This window comes from Muscardinus avellanarius, assembly GCF_963383645.1.
Source record: "Muscardinus avellanarius genome assembly, chromosome: 22".
NCBI classification, from domain to species: domain Eukaryota; kingdom Metazoa; phylum Chordata; class Mammalia; order Rodentia; family Gliridae; genus Muscardinus; species Muscardinus avellanarius.
This window is the reverse complement of record NC_137808.1, coordinates 7,913,817-7,931,925: the sequence shown is the minus strand read 5'-3', so window position 1 is coordinate 7,931,925 and position 18,109 is coordinate 7,913,817. Positions and strand designations below refer to the sequence as shown.

The window sequence follows — 18,109 nt, the reverse complement described above, 5'->3', positions numbered from 1 at the left end:
CCCTTCCCCAGTAGAGCATGCAACCTCATCCCGTGTCTGTGTTATCCATCTCCTCCCTCCGGTTTCTCCCAGATCCCCAAATAGGCCATCCTTAGCATTTCCCAGTGTGTGCCCTGCCAGCCCTTTCCCCAGTCTCTTTCTGTCCCACTGAGCCCCAGCCCCACAGTCTTCCAGAGATGGGCAGCCATTCCTGATGGCTCATGGCAGGTTAGACATGATGGGTGCTCACAAGGTGTGGCCTGAAGGAGAGCGGAATGCCTCTGATTTCCCTGAGGTTCAAATCCACAGAGGTGGGGGCCCCGTCGTCCTGCATAAAAAGGCCTTGTGACGGGGAGCGTGTCTGCGTTTTCACGTGTGCATTTATTGTTATTGCTTAGTATAGTGTTGAAAAGGCAGACAGATCCCATTAATTACAAAGAGCACAAGCCAGAGATACAGAGAAATCAAAGAGTACAGTAAAAGCACGATCCCTTCCCAGCCCCACTTGTCCCAGAGCCCGGGCAGCTTGTGCAAGCAGGAGGCGGCACCAGTTCCTTGCCACTCTGATATAAAAGACAGTGCACGCAAGGGTTAGCAGAGTGTAGCGACCCCCACAAGGGAAGGTCGGGGAGGACAGCACCACAGACATTACAAAACAGACTGGGGACTCCAGGGGGTGCCCCCAAGCAGCCTCCAATCTCTTCTAGGGGGGAGGGTGATGGCAGCTGCCCAGAGCCGAGGATCCCTCTCCCTCTCAGGTGGGTGGGATCTCTACATTAAAATCAGGAGGGCTTGATTTAGGTCTCGGGAAAGACTGGGGACTCCCTATTGCTTTCTGATGACCTTGGTGGCTCTGGAAGCACTGAGAAGCCACCCCTTCCCTGGGGAGGCCCTCTGGGGTGGCCTTCTCCATCGCTGTTGACAGGGAGAGATTTGAGTGGGAGGTTCTCAAAAGCACCCCCGGGTGGCAATCTCCTGCAGGCAGGGCAAGTACAGGGGAGTGAGGGTGCAGAGAACCCAACGGTGCCAAAACCCCGAATTACACTCCCACTCAACCAAAAATGTGTTCAGGAAGGGGAGCCAGGAAAGAATGTCTCTCCATAATGAGAACATTAGTTGAGGGGCCTCTCCTCCTCTCCTCTCTGGCTTTCGTAGCCCCTTTCTCCTCTGGGCTGGGGCACATGGAGGGTATACCCAGGCACACCAAGGGAGGTGACTCTGGTTCCCAAGCTAAGGTCGGGTGGGCTTGAGGGCCTCCTTGCAACTCCTGAATGGTGGGAGGGACATGAGGCTTCCCTCAGGTTCAGGATGTCCTTTCTGTCCCTCCTTCCAGGACAAACTACACTTCGTGGGAGAGGGATGGCACATGGTATCAGGGCCCTGAACCTGGGATAGGAGAGGCAGGCAACATTTTTAACATGTCCCTGGAAAAACACATGTCAGAGAATAACCAGGAGATGTAAAAGAAGAGTGAGCCGGGCGTGGTGGTGCACGCCTGTAATCCCAGGACTGAAAGGGGCTGAGACAGGAGGATCGCAGGTTCACGGCCAGCCTCAGCTACTTAGTAAGGCCATCTGCAACTTAGCGAGACCTCGTTTCTAAATAAAATAAATAAATGAAACAGGGCTGGGGGTGTAGCTCAGAGGTAGGATGCCCCTGGGTTTAATCCCTACTACCTGAAAAAAAAAATCAAAGAATCCCCAAAATATAACTATTTTTATTTTTTTCTGAAATAAAAAAATAAAAATAGGGCTGGGGATATAGTTCAGAGGTAGAATGCCCCTGGGTTCAATCCCCAGTACCGCACAAACAACAACAAAAAAATAGTGACTGGCCCCCTTCCTGCCCCCACATAATAAAACATTCTAATGTGACAATAATTAAATAATTGTAGTTGGTGCCAGAGGAGACACCCAGAGAAGAGAACAGAAGGAAATTTCAGAAGTAGGTCCCAATTTATATCAGTGGCCAGTTGGGGATAAAGTTGGCATTGCAACGGGGCTGGGCAGAGTGGCTCTGGTGACAAGGGGACCTGGGAGAAGACAGGTTCGGAGTCCTGGCTCCAGGACAGTCAGCCATTGTCCTCGGTCCGGTCCTAGAAGCAGGGCACCCTCCCTGTTGTCGGTTCCGTGCTGAGGTTGGACCAGAGGCCACATGGAGAGCAGAGGAGCTTTAGAGGCGCTTGGGAGTCAGGCCGAGTTCTGAGTCGCAGGCAAAGGCCTCCCTGCCCTCCTCCCAAGGCGGGCGACTCTGTAGAGTCCAGAGTCCCTGAGCGAGCTCTGCTTACTGCTCAGAGTGTAACCTGCCCCTGTCTCTTGGGGCCCTTGTCCAGAGGACAGGAAAGAATCTAAAGGGGAGTTGCAGTCCCAGCTAGAAGGAGTTGAGATTACACAGGATATATTTACTACGTTCTGTCTAATGGTGTTTTTGCCCATTTTCCCCCCCTTAAACCACAGATATCGCAGACCCACACTGCAGAAGTCCAAAGAACCAGCCATGGAAAGCATAAACATTGCATAGTATTAAATGAACAGAGACGGTGATTTCTTTATTTACAATTATTGTCTAGATAAAAAATTCATAAAAACAGATGAATGGTCATAAATTATTGACCCCCTAATGGGGTTAATTGCCAAACGTACCCCATGCTGCTAGATAGAGGACGTGGTGCAAGCTTTGTGTACTAGAGTGAGTTTGGACAAACCGACCATTTTGTGTGTGCGTGCGTGCGTGTGTGGGAGAGGGGGGAGGTGCGTGTGTGCGATCATCCATCATTCCTGACAAGAAGAGACCAACCCGGACACCAGGCATCCCTGGTATCATCCATGGCTCCCTATCTCCCAAGCCAGGATCTGCCCAGAGAACTCAAAAGCACAGGGAGCCTGGTGTGCAGGCACAACCCTCTCGATGTCATGGAATGAGGTCACAGATACACGACTGAACAAAGAAGGGCAAGATGGAAAAACGTTGAAACAGGAAACTGAAACAGAAAGAAAAAAAAAGCCACCATGTTCCACGCCCCAAGTTCGCATGAGCTGGGCGTTCCTTCCTCGGAGGAAGAGTGGTGTTGGTACTGGAATCATAAGCACATCCTAAAGGCGGGTCCCTTCCAATGCCAGGAATGCGGTTTCCTCTGCTGGATACATTCAGAGAGATTTCCTCCTGACACTCGGGTGGTGCTCTTCCATATAGAAGGTCCTCCTTACAGAAAGACGTTGCCAGGAGGGACGGGCCGACCTCCAACCCCAAACCTGTCAGGTCTTCCCACAGTCGTGCGGACTTAGGCACTCCCAGCTGACTATGGCTGTTTTCCCAAGTGGCTGTCATCTTGTTAGTGGAAGAGTTCTCTGGGCCTGGAGGAGGGCAGGGGCTGGGCTGACTTGGAACACTGGGGAGGGCCGGAGGAAGGAGGGGATTTTGCAAGCAAGGCGGGAGAGTGTCTTTTTCCCGGAAGCATGGGACTTCGTCGTTGTCGATCATGGTATTCAAAATGTCTTTTGCACTGTACAAGTTTATGGAAAAAGGTCATATGCTGAAAAGTCTCGAAGCAAACTTTGTATTAAATACAAAAGTTCTTTTATGAAAAAAGCTGAGACTCACAAAGTGCTTAGCAGTTAAGAGGCCGACGGACAAGTAAATAAGCTCTTATTAAGTGGGATTACTAGTGCTGTTATTGTCTTGGGGTGGAGGGAATACCTTTTCTCACCTGTGGTATGGGAAGGTTTCAGAATGGCTTTCTGTCTGGGGAAGCAAGACTTGCTGTTAAAAGGCTACAGTATATATTGTGACTACAGGAAGACAATTTGGTTTAAAAATCACACTGATTACATCTCATTATACACATCATAAGGTTCATTCGGATCTAAATAGTGCAGAGAAAAAGGCTATTCTTCTTCAGAAATAAAAATAAAAGCAGCAAGCCATACTGATCCTCGTCCAAAACGCCAACAGCTCATACGCTGCTGTTTATAAAGGAAATAAATCTATAAGCTACTAACTAAAAATAAATCAACACAACAGCATTTATCATATTCCAACACTACCTCAATCTCTGGACAGACAGCGCCAAAGACAACCTAGTTTGGAAATGCTCTTGGTAAACTCAAGTGAGTTTCATTGAGAGAAAATTCTTCGACCAGTGCTCTGCAGGTCCAACGGCCTTGGGCAGGAATGGCTGTTCATGTTGCAAAACCAGGAAGCCTTCTCTCCTCTTCTCCCTTTGTCTACGGAGCGAGCGTGAGGTTGAACCCCTCCGGATGGATCTGTGGTTGTGTTTGGCCTTTGCCTGAGCCTCCCACGGTAGCGACGTTTTTGAACGGAAATAGCAGGCAAAACCCAGAGCATGGCTATCGTAAAATATCAGGGATGCAATCCACGGGAAGGATCTGTTGGGACCAGCTATTTCTATAGCGATGGCCACTGGGGTTCTTGAACCGTACAAATAGCCAAAGACATTATCTACAGGCTTGTAAACAAATTACATTCTTCTTTAGGACATAAATAAGTTAAAATAGAGCAATTTAAGCAGAAACAAGGCAACATGCCGGCAAAGAAACTTTATATATCCATGTATATATATTTATATTTATATATATATATATATCTACCTCTCTATATAGACGTATACAGTCTCCGAGAAGTATACGTTGATATAGATCCAAAGAAATGGATATAACCTTGTGAGTGTCTATGAAGTTCTTCGGTTCCATTGGTGCAAATCTACTAGGCGAGTCAAGCTCTGCGATTTCAAAAGTTATTAAATTAATCTATACAACTGAGACCATGCTGTGCAAGCATTTCGAAAACTCACAGACCAGTGGGTTGGATAAATAAGTCTCAGAAAAGAGTCTGTCTGCAGTTCCCACCTAAGAAAGAAAGAAAACAAACAAACAAACAAACAAACAACAAAAAATCCTCCCTGATCCTCCCCCCCGGAAAACAACAACAAACAAACAAATAAGAGGAGGATGGAATTGTCCAGTACATTCATGCGGGGTACGTGGTGGCCGGGCGTGGGCGCATGGCTGGTCCATGTCTGGGCGGGAGCTGGGAAGGGCTTGTTTTGGGAGAACCTCTCGCTCACTCCCAGAGCCCCAAACCCCCCCAACCCCGCCCTTGCCTCAGAGTGAAAAAGAGTTCAAACAGCCTGGCAGCCAGAGAAGGTCTATGGGTGGAAACGTCGTCTCGGTTTGCTCTCCAGAGCTGGTTTCCTGCGCTCGCTCGCTCCGCTGCGTGGTGAGTTGGTGCTGGAGGGGTGGGCGCCCGGGGCTGGGCCGGGAGGCGGGTCCTCAGCTAAAGCGACGTCTCCAGGCTGTGGATGGGACTGCCTGGACTTGAAGAGGTAGCTGATTTGCTCGTGTCGGTGGTCAGGTTGATCCCGCTGTCGATGGCGCTGTTGTTCTTGTTGAGCGAGGACGGCGGGCTGGAGTTCTGTTTCAGCGCGGCGTCTTCTTCCAGGTCGGTGTCGTCGATGAGGGGGATGTGGGGCTGTGAATCTTCGATCCGGAATTCAGGATGAGCCATGAAATTATGGATGGAGGTTCGAGACTCAGGCTTTTCTAAACCTTCATAGAGAGAGCTACGGAACGCCTTCACGACGCGGATCTGCAAGGGAAACAGAGGGGTCAGGGGCCCGGCTGACCGGGCTGGGGGGGCTCGAAGGAGGGGTGGGAGGAGGGCGAGGGCAAGCAGGCAGCTGAAGTCCACAGTCGCTGGGCGTCAGGAGCATCACGGGGCGAGAAAATGGCGGAGGGGCTCAGATTGTAGGCATCTGTGAGCGGTTTTGTTTAAAGGGCTTTGGTTGGGGGTCAAGCACCGTGGCAAGATGCTGCTGCCCAACAGTCAGAGCAAGGCTACCCCGCTCCGGCGGGCGCCCGACCTAATGAGAAGCTGAGCCTGGTTCACTTCCCAGCAGAGGTTCCACCATGCAGAGGGAGAGGAGGGTGGGGAGAGGAAGGAGGAAAGAGGAGAGGCTGTTACCTTAAAAAAAAAAAAGCCACACAAAGTTCAGAAACCAAACCACAGGGAACAGGTGTCACGCACAGGAGGGACGGAGAAGCAAGATGGTGGAATGAGTTGGGACGAGAGAAGACACACGAGGAAACAGGAAACAGGAACAGGGACGTCAACCGGGCAGCAAAGCAAACCAAAGCCAACTCAGGGCTTTCTGAGGTGCAGGGCAGAGGCAGCCAGAAAGCACGGAGGGGCCGCAGACGGTGGTGTCGGGGCAGAGCATGCCACGCAGGGCGCGGGGACCGCACGGCACACAGACGGGACACACGGCTGCACTTGGAAGCCTGGACAATGTGAACGGGGTCGTTGGTACCCAGCGCCACTTTTCCTTCATGCATTGGGGAGGTAAACACTCGAGTATAGACTAGCCCTAGCTAGCTGGGGGAGCTTGCTTTAGGGTCCCTGGTTTCCTGGGGTGTTTTGTTTATTTCTTTATTTGTTTTGGGAAAACACAAAACAAAGCAAAACAAAACAAAAAAGCCAGGGACAGATGGCCGAACCCAGGCCCGCGGGGTGGTTCTGGGAGGTGGGGTGGGTGTGTGTGGGACCTGGCACGGGTGGCTCATTTCAGTGTGAACCGGGGCTCCCACCTCCAAAGAAGGGAAGGAGGTGGTGTGGTCTCCAGCGGTGGGCAGAGCGTGGACACTTGAGCCTGGCTCGGCCACATCTCCTGTGCTGACTGAGGGCAAGACCTGCTACCCCTGTGGTCAGGCATGGTCCTGCTCCCAGGCTGCAGAGGAAGAGAGGTGCCCTTCTCTGGACCCCGGGAGGGGAAGTGTGCCTGTCATCTCGGGGGACTGATGGGCCTCTGGACACAGCTGTCTCCTTCTCTCTTCCCAATCCCAACTCAGAGGGAGAAAGTGAGGTAGCTGGCACCTTAGCAGCCATGGTGCAGGCCCAGGGGCATGGCCGTGGCCCACAGGACTGCAGGGAGGTCCCAAGAGACCATCGTGGGGAGGTCCTGTAAGCCCCAGATGTGCGCTCTCAGCTGAGCCCAGGGCAGCTCCTCTGTGGGCGCTGGTGGAGACCCTGCCCAGGGGAGTGGATTTTCTAGCTGACGCTGGATGAGAGTTAAATGCCACAGCGGAGAGTTTGCTGTCCTGCTCCAGACGGGCATGTTTCTAAAGCTCCTCTGCCTGGCAGGGCTAGCGCACGGAGACAGTTCAACTGAAACTTTTGACAGCATCCATCTTGGTCTTGTGTGAGACCCCCATGGGTTGAGTGTCCCTCCCTTATCTGCTGTCAGCATTCTATTTTAGCTAGCTGCTTTCTCCTTCCTTTCTGGGGAGCATCTGTACTTGTTCCTTCTATGTGCTGTGGGCTGGGGACTCCAAAGAACCCCATCTGCTGGGGCTTAAGTAAGGGGCGATAGGTGTCTGGCAAGAGCACGGGTGCTCAGCAAGGGCCCTGGATTCCCTGTGTGTGGCTCTGTGGAGACTATTAATACCTGGGATTCCCTGATGAATGGGCCCTGACCCCTTGATTAAGTGACGACAATCAAAGAGAAAGGTGGGGTGGGTGTCAGTGTCCTCATCAGAGCGATGGGAATGCGGTTCATCACCGCCACTAGTCTGCCTGGCGCTAGTGTGTCCCGAGGCACGCCTGGAACCCCTAGAGCATGTGTGAGGGACGGGGACAGTGGCGGGCACCTGTCCTGTGACTGACAACGCAGAGGGGACGACACACGAGGAGATGAGGCCCCTCCACCCTCCCACTGGCATGGAGACAACAGAAGAAATGAACTGCTCTGACAAGACCAGGGACAAGACTTCTTGGGGACACCCCGCCAAGGCCATCTCAAGTCTCCACTTCGATTCTCTGTGGCTGAAATGGAAAAAAAAAATAGGGGAAGAAGAAAAAAAAAAGCAAGCTCTTCTGTCTCCCCTCCCTGCCTACCGTGAAGATGGGATTTGGGGGTGGGGGACACCGGGGGAAGGGGCCCGGGTGGGGTGGGATCCAGCTCATCAGGGCGGGGAGATGCCTGGCCCTGGTCTGAGAAGGTTCCGCATACTCGAATGTTTACCCGGCTTCAAGGAAGCCAAGAGTCTGGGATTGATTCACATTCATGTCAGGCTCAAGGTTAAAGACTCACAACCTCTTTTAATTTCACTCTCTCTTGCTGAACTCTGTGTCCAGGGTTCTCTAGCCCTCTAGGGAAACAAACACACGGGATATTCAGACAGCAGAGAGGTCTGGGGTCCCCGCCCTCCACCCAGCAGCAAGCCATTTCCTCCAACCCGAGGCCGCACTAAGCGAGTCACCAAATGCTAGCGAGGGGTCAGGTTTCCATTCCTCTCCTCATCCTGACTTCTTGTCCTCACTGCAAACTCCTTGCCCTAGCTGTCCTCAGAACTGGGCGTATGGAGGGCACGGGGGGGGGCAGGTGATGCCCTAGCTGTCCAGAGCGTGGCTGGGGCCGGGCTCAGAAGTCCTGGGCTGGCTAGGCGGGATTGAAAGAGCAGGGCTTTGGGATGAGTATGGAGCCTGCTATGGATTTGCTAAGTGCAAAGATGGCTTGAGATGCCCGAGGACTTTAAGGGGGTAAGAAGAAGAGGCCTTGGAATCCTGTCCTGGACCACGCATGGGAAAGCATGATGCTTCTAGGTGCCTGCCAGGCTGGAAGAAATTCCAGCAGAGAAACAACATCCCTGGCCGGCTACAGCCTGGAAGGGCTCCCTTTCCTCTCTGTATGCGCCTCTGTGTGTGGGCACTGGCGCCAGAACAGAAATTCAACCTGTGTGCCTCCAGCTCCTGGACCCGTCTGGGAAGCTGTATGGAGTGGTGGGAGACAGGGCTGTGGAGAGGGACCTCCTGCCGCGTCCTGGCGTATGGAATGGGGCCAAGCTGGTGTCTTCCTCGGTCATGTGGATACTCTGGTAGACCCTCCTTCTCTTGCTATCCCAGCTGTGAGGTATCCGTGAAGTAAAGGAAGCGGAGAAATGCTTTGCGAAGAGTTGAGTGGGGCTCAGGTATACAGGGTGTGCCATTGAATTTCTGGGGGAAAAACAAACTCAAAGTGTGTGTGTGTGTGTGTGTGTGTGTGTGTGTGTGTGTGAGAGAGAGAGAGAGAGAGAGAGAGAGAGAGAGAGAGAGAGAGAGAGAGAGAGAGAGAGATAGAGATAGATATTGGAGCTGGAGCAATGTGTATGCTAGACCAGTGCTCTAAGCCTGGCCCAGTGATGCATGTCTGTCATTCAGGTACTTGGGAGGCTGAGGCAGGAGGGTCTCAGGTTTGAGGCCAGCCTCAGCAACTTAGCAAGACCCTGTTTCAAAAAAAAAAAAAAAAAAAAAAGAAAGGCCGGGCGTGGGGGCACACGCTTGTAATCCCTATGCTTGGGAGGCGGAAACAGGAGGATTGTGCAGGTTTAAGAGACCCTGTTTCCAAATTTAAAAAAAGTATAAAAATAGGTCTGGGAGTGTAGCCTGGAGGTAGAAGGGTTTCCAGGAACCCCAGTACCACAAAAAAGAAGAAGGAGAAGGAGGAGAAGGGGGAGAAGGGGGAGGAGGGGGAGGAGGAGGAGGAGGAGGAGGAGGAGGAGGAGAAGAAGGAGGAGGAGGAGGAGGAGGAGGAGGAGGAGGAGGAGGAGGAGGAGAGAAAGATTGATGCTGCCGGGCGTGGGGGCACACGCTTGTAATCCCCGTGCTTGGGAGGCGGAGACAGGAGGATCATGCAGGTTCGAAGCTAGCCGCGCTGGCTTAAGAGACCCTGTTTCCAAATTTAAAAAAAGTATAAAATAGGTCTGGGAGTGTAGTCCAGAGGTAGAAGGGTTTCCAGGAACCCCAGTACCACCACCAAAAAAAAAAAAAAAAAAGTCAGTTGTGGTGGCGCACGCTTGTAATTCCCACGTTTGGGAGGCTGAGACAGGAGGATCGCATAGGTTCGAAACCAGCCTCAGCTACTTAGGTGAGGCTCTCAGGAACTTATAGTGAGACCCTGTTTCCAAATAAAAATATAAAATAGGTCTGGGAGTCTAGCCCAGAGGTAGAACCTCCCTGAGTTCCACCCCCAGCACCACCAAAAACAAAACAAAACAAAAAAACCCCAAAGGGCTGGGGGTGCAGCTTGGAGGCAGAACGTCCCTGGCCCGGTTCCTGGATAATGTGCTCTACCACTGGCCTATATATTCTCTCAGCCACAAACTCATTTTTGAGTAAGTAGAAAGAGTAAGTTTGAGGGTGCACTTGATCCCCTGCCAAGCAGGGAAGTGCCAGCCTTCCTGGACCGCCATGTTCCCTACACACCTGCCTGCTGGGCCTGGCGGGGCTGCAGGAAGGTGCATGATGTACTCAGGGACTTTTTTCACCCCACTTTCAGGGTAAGGTGAGTCTTCAACATGCACTGCCCTGTTCTAGGCCCTTGGCTCCTCTCTCCTCTCTTCTCTTCTCTTCTCTCTCTCTCTCTCTCTCTCTCTCTCTCTCTCTCTCTCTCTATCCAGTGCCAAGTGTGGAACTCAGAGCCTTATAGGTGCTAGGAAAAAGCTCTGAGCTACATCCTTTCAGATTGAACCCCAGAGGGCATTCTACCTCCGGGCTACACCCCTAGACCTTTCAATTTTTATATTATTATTATTATTATTATTATTATTATTATTATTATACTGGGGATGGAACCCAGGGGCATTCTACCTCTGACCTCCACCCCCAGCCCTATTTTTGGTTCTTTATTTTGAAATAGGGTCTCACTGAGTTGCAAAGGGCCTAAGTAGCTGAGGCTGTCCACAAACCATGATCCTCCTGTCTCAGATTCCCAAATGCTGGAATTACATGCCTGTGCCACCACGCCCAGCACCTTTTTATTTTTATTTTGAAACAGGATTTCACTAAGATGCCGAGTCTGGCCTCAAACCTGAAATCTTCCCGTCTCATCTTCCCAACTAGTGGGATGACAATGCAACTCGCATTTTGGCTTCTAAAGGGACCTTGCCTTGGTACCTAGAGGGCCCTCTGAGCCCTTGGAGGACCAGAGGAGGTGCTGTTGCTGTAGAAACTTGTGATCCCAGTACTTGGGAGGATGAGACTGGAGGGAGGAACTCGGGTTCAAGGACAGCCTTAGCAGGTAGTGAGACTCTCATCAACCTAGTAAGACCCTGTTTCCAAATAAAAATAAAATAGAGGTAGAGGTGTAGCTCAGAGGTAGAAGGTTCTTGGGTTCTACTCTTAGTACCACACATACACACAAAAAGAGAAACTTTCCAAGCAAAGGACTAAGGGATGTTTATTTAGTGTCTGCACTGTGACCTTTTGTTCAAATGTGTGTGTTGAGGCCACAGAGGCTGTGATGCCTTCTGGGAGCCAGTGCCCTTGGGTAGGAGGATGGTCAGGCTGTTTTGGAAACCTTGAGCCAAGAAAGGACCCCAGAGGGGACCCCAGAATTCCAGTCTAATACAGAAAATAGGAAAGGGAGATCCCTAGGGGCTGGAGTAAGGGAGTCCTGCCTGACCCAACCAGCTGGTTGAGAGAGAGATGGATGGACAGAAGTCAGAGCAAGGACTAGCCCGTCTGCCTCAGCTCCCTTTGCAAGGCCGTTCCAAAGCTGGGGTCACTTGGGAGAAAGGGGATTGACTGATCTGGCCAGGAAGGAGACTGGCTTAGAGATAGGAAGTGACAGGTGGGCATTTCTCTGAAGGGGACATGTCCCAGGACTGGCCCCTGGATGGTTTACAAGGGGCTCAAAAGATCAGGTGAATATGAAGTTGCCAGAGAGCCAGACGACAGCATGACCTTGGGGGGTACTGGGGATCAAACCCAGGGGCTTTCTATCTCCAAGTTACACCCCAACCCTTTTAAAAATTTGAAACAATGTCTTGCTAAGTTGCTGAGGGCCTCCTTCGGCTGCAGAGGCTGGTGTGGGCCACCCTGAGGCAGGGCTCTCTGGTCTGAAGGTGGGAGGATGGGACCAGAGTCTCTGGCTCCAAGGAAGCCTGGCAGTGACCTCTAGTGTCAGTAGCTCATGGAGATGGGGCTCAGAAACCATCCGCACACACACAGCTCACCGGAGCTCATCTGGCCACCGCACTGCTGTGTTTTGTGCTAATGAGTGAACTTCTTTCTGAACCTCTCTGCCGTTGTATACCAGGCAGGAGAGCAGCCTGGACAGGTTGTGAGCACAGGGACGTGAGCGCAGGCTCTCCCCAAGCGGGCTCTGCGCGGCCTATGGATGGAGGCCCAGTGCCGTGGCTCTGTCCTGCACGGGCCCTTTCCCGTGCTGGGACCACCAGTGTCAGTCTGAGAAGACAGAACTGGGCTCCCTCGTGGTTTGGGAGCACATGACGGGACAAAGCAAGAGAGGTCACGGGGGTGCCTGGGAAGGCCAGAGATGAGAGATGTATGCAAGGAGGGTATGAACTTGGCAGGAAGGAGATGAGGGAGGGGCACAGTCTTAGGCTAGCCCTCAGATAAAGACTGGCAGGATGCCCAAGGCCGGACCACTCCAGGGCCCATGGGGCGCCCAGGCAATACCTGAGCCGCCATTTTGCAGGAAGGGGCCACTCTAGTGTGTCCCCACTTCTACTAGAGGACAGGTGTTTGTGAAGCAGCTGAGGCCATTGGATGCACCAGGGGTTGGTGGCCTGCAGGGGAGATTCTGGGTGTAGTTCTGCACTGCTAGGCTGGGCTTCTGATCTTTGACTCCGGACTCACTGTAACTTCTGATCTGCAGGGACCTCTGGGCTCCTCTGCCCCTCTGGGCCATGACTGTTACTAATGGGTTAGTACTAATGGGTGCTCCCTGACTAGCTAGGAAGTCCCAGGCGACACAAGCCCTCTTTGGGTGACTGACTGTGACCTCTGAGGGGCTTTGACCCTTGACCCTTTGCCTGACTCTGAGTATAAGAACATGACCTGGCCACCTCTGACCCTTGCTGAAGGACAAAACATGACCTTACACTAGTGGGACACTGTGACCCTGGCGCCCCCTGACGCTAGCCTGCTGAGCGACGGCTGCCCGTGCCTGGCCGTGACCTCCTGACCCCCGGGACCCTCTTCGGTGCATGACCCTTCAGCCCCCCGGGTCCTCCGGCACCCCGGCCCCTGCCCGCCCGGGGGCTGGCGTTGGTGGCGCCAGCAGCGGCGGTAAGGAGTCACACTCACGCCCAGCTGCAGCAGGAGGGAGGCTGGTCGGAGAGGAAAGAGCATTGGACAACGACACGCGACTAGGGCTAGAGAGATTGGCTACGTCCTGGCTCTGGCTGGTGACGGAGGACTGTCTCCGCAGGGCCCCCTGGAAGGAGGCCCCGCTCTTGAAAGTATTGACTACTTCAATCTGCAACGGAGGAGAGAACGAGACAAGTTGCGAGAAGAACCACAAACAGCTGCACGACAATGGACAGGCGCAAGGCCACGGACAGCGCAGCCACGCGACGACGACGCCACGCCAGCCACACGAAAGCACGACAGACACTCGGGGCTCCGCGGCGCCGCGGGCCCGGCACACGGCGGGAGGCGGCGACTGGCCAAGCTGTCTGGAGGGACGAGAGTGGCTGCTCGGGGCCTGCTGGGCCCAATTCTGACCCTGGTCACTAACTAGCTAGGAGGCCTTGAGTCCTGTTTCTTGCAAGTGGCAAAGCTCCAGGCCACGTTAGTGCCAAGAGACAGGCAGGGGACACTCGGCCTTTACTTCCTCCACAGACCTGGGGACCTGCAGGGTCGTGACAGTGCCGGGCGTGGGGGCGCTGAGCTGCACCACCTCCATAAGAAGTGGGGGCTGCTGGGGTCCTGCTTAGGGAAGGAGTGCCCAGGCAGCTCCGGATCTGCCTCGGCCACGCCGCCTCCGCAGAAAGGGTCACCTCCGGGACTTCAAGTGACTTTCAGAACTCGGGGGGGGGGGGTCACACCCACCTCTCTGGGGCTGTGAAGTTCAGAGGAGATGAGGTCGGGTGGGCCACTGTGGGCCAGGAGGATCTCAGGCAGCTACCTGCTACAGGGGGTGGGAATGCAGGTGCCGGCCCACATCTGGGGACCCGGGAGAGGTGGGCAGTTCTTTGCAAGGTTTTCCCAGAGCGCTTTTCAGGGGACCTGAGGACAAAGTCTGATTCCCCTGGGGGGTCTCTCCAGGCAAGAGACTTCTCCCTTTCAGTTTCCTAGTCTCCTTTTGAGCCTGACCTCCCGGGGTCAGGTGAGAAGGCATGCCTGAGAGTCACAACATCCGGCGCAGGTGTGGGGCGCTGTGTGTGTGTGTGTGTGTGTGTGTGTGTGTGTGTGTGTGTGTGTAGGGGGCGTGTACCACTTGATGGCTGTTTATTCTCTGGACACACGCTGTACACATGTGATTTCCAAGTGTGAATGTGAATGTGGTGTGCGTGTGTGCATGCATGTGTGTGTGTGCGTGCGTGTGTATGTGTGTGTGCATGTGCGTGTGTGTGCGTGTGTGTGTGTGTGTGTGTGTGTGTGTAGTGGCTGTTTCCCACCGGATCCTCCTTAACACCCCGGGGCCGTCTTGGGAGCAGAGAACACATGCGAGTGAGTAAAGGTGCCTGCACCTCACTGGGGGCCCTGTCCCCTGGGAGAACCTGGGGCCACCCCAGCTTCTGGCTCCCATCCAGCCCTTTCTGGGGGCTGCTCCCCAGCCACTCTGTCCCCTTGCTTGCCTCTGCCGGCGCCCACCCTCTCAAGTGACTTCCACTGGAAACCCATGGCATGTGACTCCCACAGGGACCTCTCACGGGGTCTTCCTGAGGTGGCCACATTCAGGCCACGTGAGTGTGTGTGCATGTGTGTGCGTGCGTGTGGACGGCGGCTGTGCAAGTGGTTGGTGAGAGCATAAGGGGCGGTCCTGGGGCCCTGCAGTGTGGTCTGTAGAAGCCCCCAGGCCTCTGCGGCTGCCCTCCCTTGGCCCCAGAGCCAGACCCGGGGGTGGCAGGCACACGGAGGCCCATCACTGCCCGCTGACCAGGCCCGGGCCCACCCTGGGGCTCCCCGCACCTGTGTCTGGATCCGATTCAGGCCCCGGAACCACAGGATCTGGCCGCGGCGCAGCTCCCTCTCCGCGTGGTCGATCTCCTCCACGTCCTCGTTGAGCTCCTCCTCCGGGATCTCCTCCTTCTGCGTGAGCCTGCCTGCCTCCTTCAGGAACTTGAGCCTGCTTGTGGGGATGGTGGCAATGACCTGCAAGGAGCCCAGGAGTGGTCAGGGCCGCCAGCTGCCCTTCAGTGGTCTTCCTCCCTTCCACCCCTCATCTTCCTCCTCCTCTACCCACATGCTAATCACAGGGTCAGCTCCCTCCTTAGCACCCCACCCACTGCCAACTCCTTCCTTCCTTCCTTCCTTTCCTTCCACTCCCTTCTCCCTCCCTCCTTCCTTCCTTCCTTCCTTCCTTCCTTCCTTCCTTCCTTCCTTCCTTCCTTCCGGCATTGAACCCAGAGGTGTTCTATCTCCAATCTACACTCTGGTCCTTTGAGTTTTTTATTTTGAAGCAGGATCTCTCTAAGTTGTTGAGATAGGCCTTGAACCTGAGTTGCTCCTGTCTCAGCCTCCCAAATTCTGGGATTACGGGCATGCACCACCATGCCTGGATTACCTGCATCCCTTTTTATTTTTTATTTTTTTGAAACAGGCTCTCACTAAATAGCTGAGGGCATCCCTAAGTTGCTGAGGCTGGCCTTAGACTTGCAATTCTCCATTCTCTGCCTCCCGAGTCTTGGGATTATAGGTGTGTGATACTATACCCAGCTAAAAGCAAACAAGTGAACAATAGCGGCAGTGGTCCACAGATAAAAGGCACAAATCAGAGTGGTGGTACCCAGGTGACCGGTTTGGGAATCTCGGCGGACTCCTGTTGCTCAGATGTGCAGAGATGTGGGAAGGACTTGCCTGGGGTGAACAGGGAGTCCACCAGAGCCAGGGCCCATTGCGGTCTTCCCCGTGCCCACCAAGCAACCCCCGAGATTCACCTGGCCCCAGACGAGCTCTCCTAACCCGATAAAGATGCACCACATCCACTGGTCCAGCTGCAGCGGAGAGCAGCTGAACGGTTTCCCGCCGAACTGCACGATCACTATCTGCGACCAAAGTGGGGGCGGACGGGCCGTCAGGGTGAGCCTTGGGGCTGGGCGCGCCCACCCGCCCGGGCGCCCTGCTACCTGGATGGCAAAGGTGCCCAGCACGATGGTGCAGAAGATGGGGTTGCGGAAGATGCCGTCGAAGACGTTGCGCTCGCCGTGGATCTTGCGGGCGTTGATCTCGTTGAAGAGCTGCATCATCACGAAGGTGTTGAAGATGATGGTGTAGTGCTCCGAGGGTGGTGAGTGCAGGGGCGCGTTCCTCCCGCTGTCAATCTGAAACATCTTTTCGCCTAGGAGAGAGAGGGCGAGGGCAGCGCTGGGCAGAAGGCGGTGGCGGGCAGCAGGGCAAGCCGCCCAGACGCGGGTGCACCTGGGCGCTTGGAGTGAAACGGCCAGGCTTCTCCTTGGCTGATGAGTGAGTGGAGGGACGGGGAAAGCCCTTCCCTCTCTAGGAGACACAGACTGCAGGGAATTGTCATCCATCTTGGCTGTGTTAAATGGAGAAAGGTGGAGTGCCAGCCGTGCTGCTGGGTAACACTGCTTATAAATGTGACCCTAGATTGGCAAATGTGCCTGGCCCAGCAGGACAAGAACACCTGTGGGCACCTGCTATGATCTGCAATAGCCCCGAAGGCCCATGTGTTGGTGCCCAGCCCGTGGCACTCCTGGGAGATGGTGGGACTTTGAGAGATGGCACCTCGTGCGAGGTCGTCTGGTTACCAGGGCGACAGGGGACCCTGTCCCTTTCCGATTCCTCGCTGCTCTCTGGCTTATGAGGTGAGTAGTTTTCCTCCACCGTATGTCCCCACCATGATGTGCTGTCTTGCCCTTGGCCTGAAGCAACAAAGCCTAATGATCTTGGATGGGAACCTCCAACATTATGAGCCAAAAGCCTTTGAAAAAGTAAATTAAGCCAGGCGTGGTACCACACACCTGTAATCCCAGTACTTTGGAGGCTGAGACAGGAGGATCCCAGGTTTAAGGCCAGCCTTAGTAATTTAGTGAGAGCCTCTGCAACTTGGCGAGACCCTGTTTTGAAATAAAGAATAAAAAATCGGAGGTGAAGGGGAGAGGGCACCAAGCACAGTTTAAATGTATACCATTTCTTTTCAATAAAAAATAAAATAAAAAATGAGTCTAGCAGTGTAGCTTGGAGGTAGAATGCCCCATGGTTTAATCCCCAGTACTGCAAAACAAAACAAAACAACAGAAAACAAAGTTAAAATCAGGCATGGTGGTACACCCTTGTAATCTCAGTACGTGGGAGACCAAGACAAAAGGATCCCAGGTTCAAGGGTAGCCTCAGCCAGCTAGTAAGGCCCTCAGCAACTTAGAGATCCTGTTTCAAAATAATAATAATAAAAAAATTGGTCTAGGGTTGTGGCTCAGAGGTAGAATGCCCCTGGGTTCAATTCCCAGTACCACCAAAAAAAAAAAAAAAAGTTAATCATCTCGGGGAGTTCATCATAGTGAGGGAGAGCTACACGCACGGGAGAAGGTGCAGCCTCCCACAGCGGTCTCTGCAGGAACGCTGTGAAAGTGGCCTCACGCGTGTGCTCGTCCCCAGGGGCGCGTCCACCAGGTGACCGTCCCTTGGGCCAGGAAAAGGTGCCGGAGGGGCTGGCGAAGGCTCCTGGGTCGCCCTCCATGGTGTGCACACAGAGCTGGGAGCTGTCATCAATGGAAAGAGTTCCAGCTTTGGGGGCGGCCAGGCTGGGGACAGGGTCTGGCTTCCTGAACCACCTTGACTGACTTACTTTACCTGCGGAGGCCTCAGTTTCCCCATCCTCAAAAGAGGAAGGCCACGGTACAAGTCCCGACCGCTGGGTCGGGGCCACGGCGTGCCTGGAAGGCGGTGACCAGCCAGCGAGGGGGTGGGTGCTCACCAACGAACAGCAGGGTGAAGATGAGGGTGAGCTGGTAGACAGCGTGGCCCAGGATGTTCTTCATCATGGTCCGTGAGATGAGAGGTTTGTTGCGGCCATACGGCTTCCTCAGCAGCAGGGTCTCGGTGGGCGGCTCGGTGGCCAGCGCCAGGGAGGCGAATGTGTCCATGATAAGGTTCACCCAGAGCATCTGCACAGCCTTCAGGGGGGAGTCCTGGGGACGGCGGGGGGGGG

The 18,109-nt window shown here is 54.1% G+C and overlaps 1 protein-coding gene across 8 annotated transcripts in view; it reads right to left on the bottom strand.

The window, feature by feature from the left end:
• Positions 1-5,271: 5,271 nt before the first annotated feature.
• ATP2B2 (ATPase plasma membrane Ca2+ transporting 2) overlaps positions 5,272-18,109 on the bottom strand; it is a gene marked incomplete at both ends in the record, with an annotated part of 95,204 nt that continues 82,366 nt past the window's right edge. For 6 of the 8 annotated variants that reach the window (XM_080718058.1, XM_080718059.1, XM_080718060.1 and 3 more), the window contains 5 exons: positions 5,272-5,583; positions 14,911-15,093; positions 15,879-15,986; positions 16,068-16,279; positions 17,876-18,089. In XM_080718058.1, coding sequence (XP_080574184.1) covers positions 5,272-5,583; positions 14,911-15,093; positions 15,879-15,986; positions 16,068-16,279; positions 17,876-18,089 — 1,029 coding nt within the window. Of the gene's footprint in view, positions 5,584-8,086; positions 8,142-13,076; positions 13,253-14,910; positions 15,094-15,878; positions 15,987-16,067; positions 16,280-17,875; positions 18,090-18,109 lie in introns of all 8 variants that reach the window. The other 2 variants (XM_080718057.1, XM_080718064.1) reach the window with 2 other exon arrangements.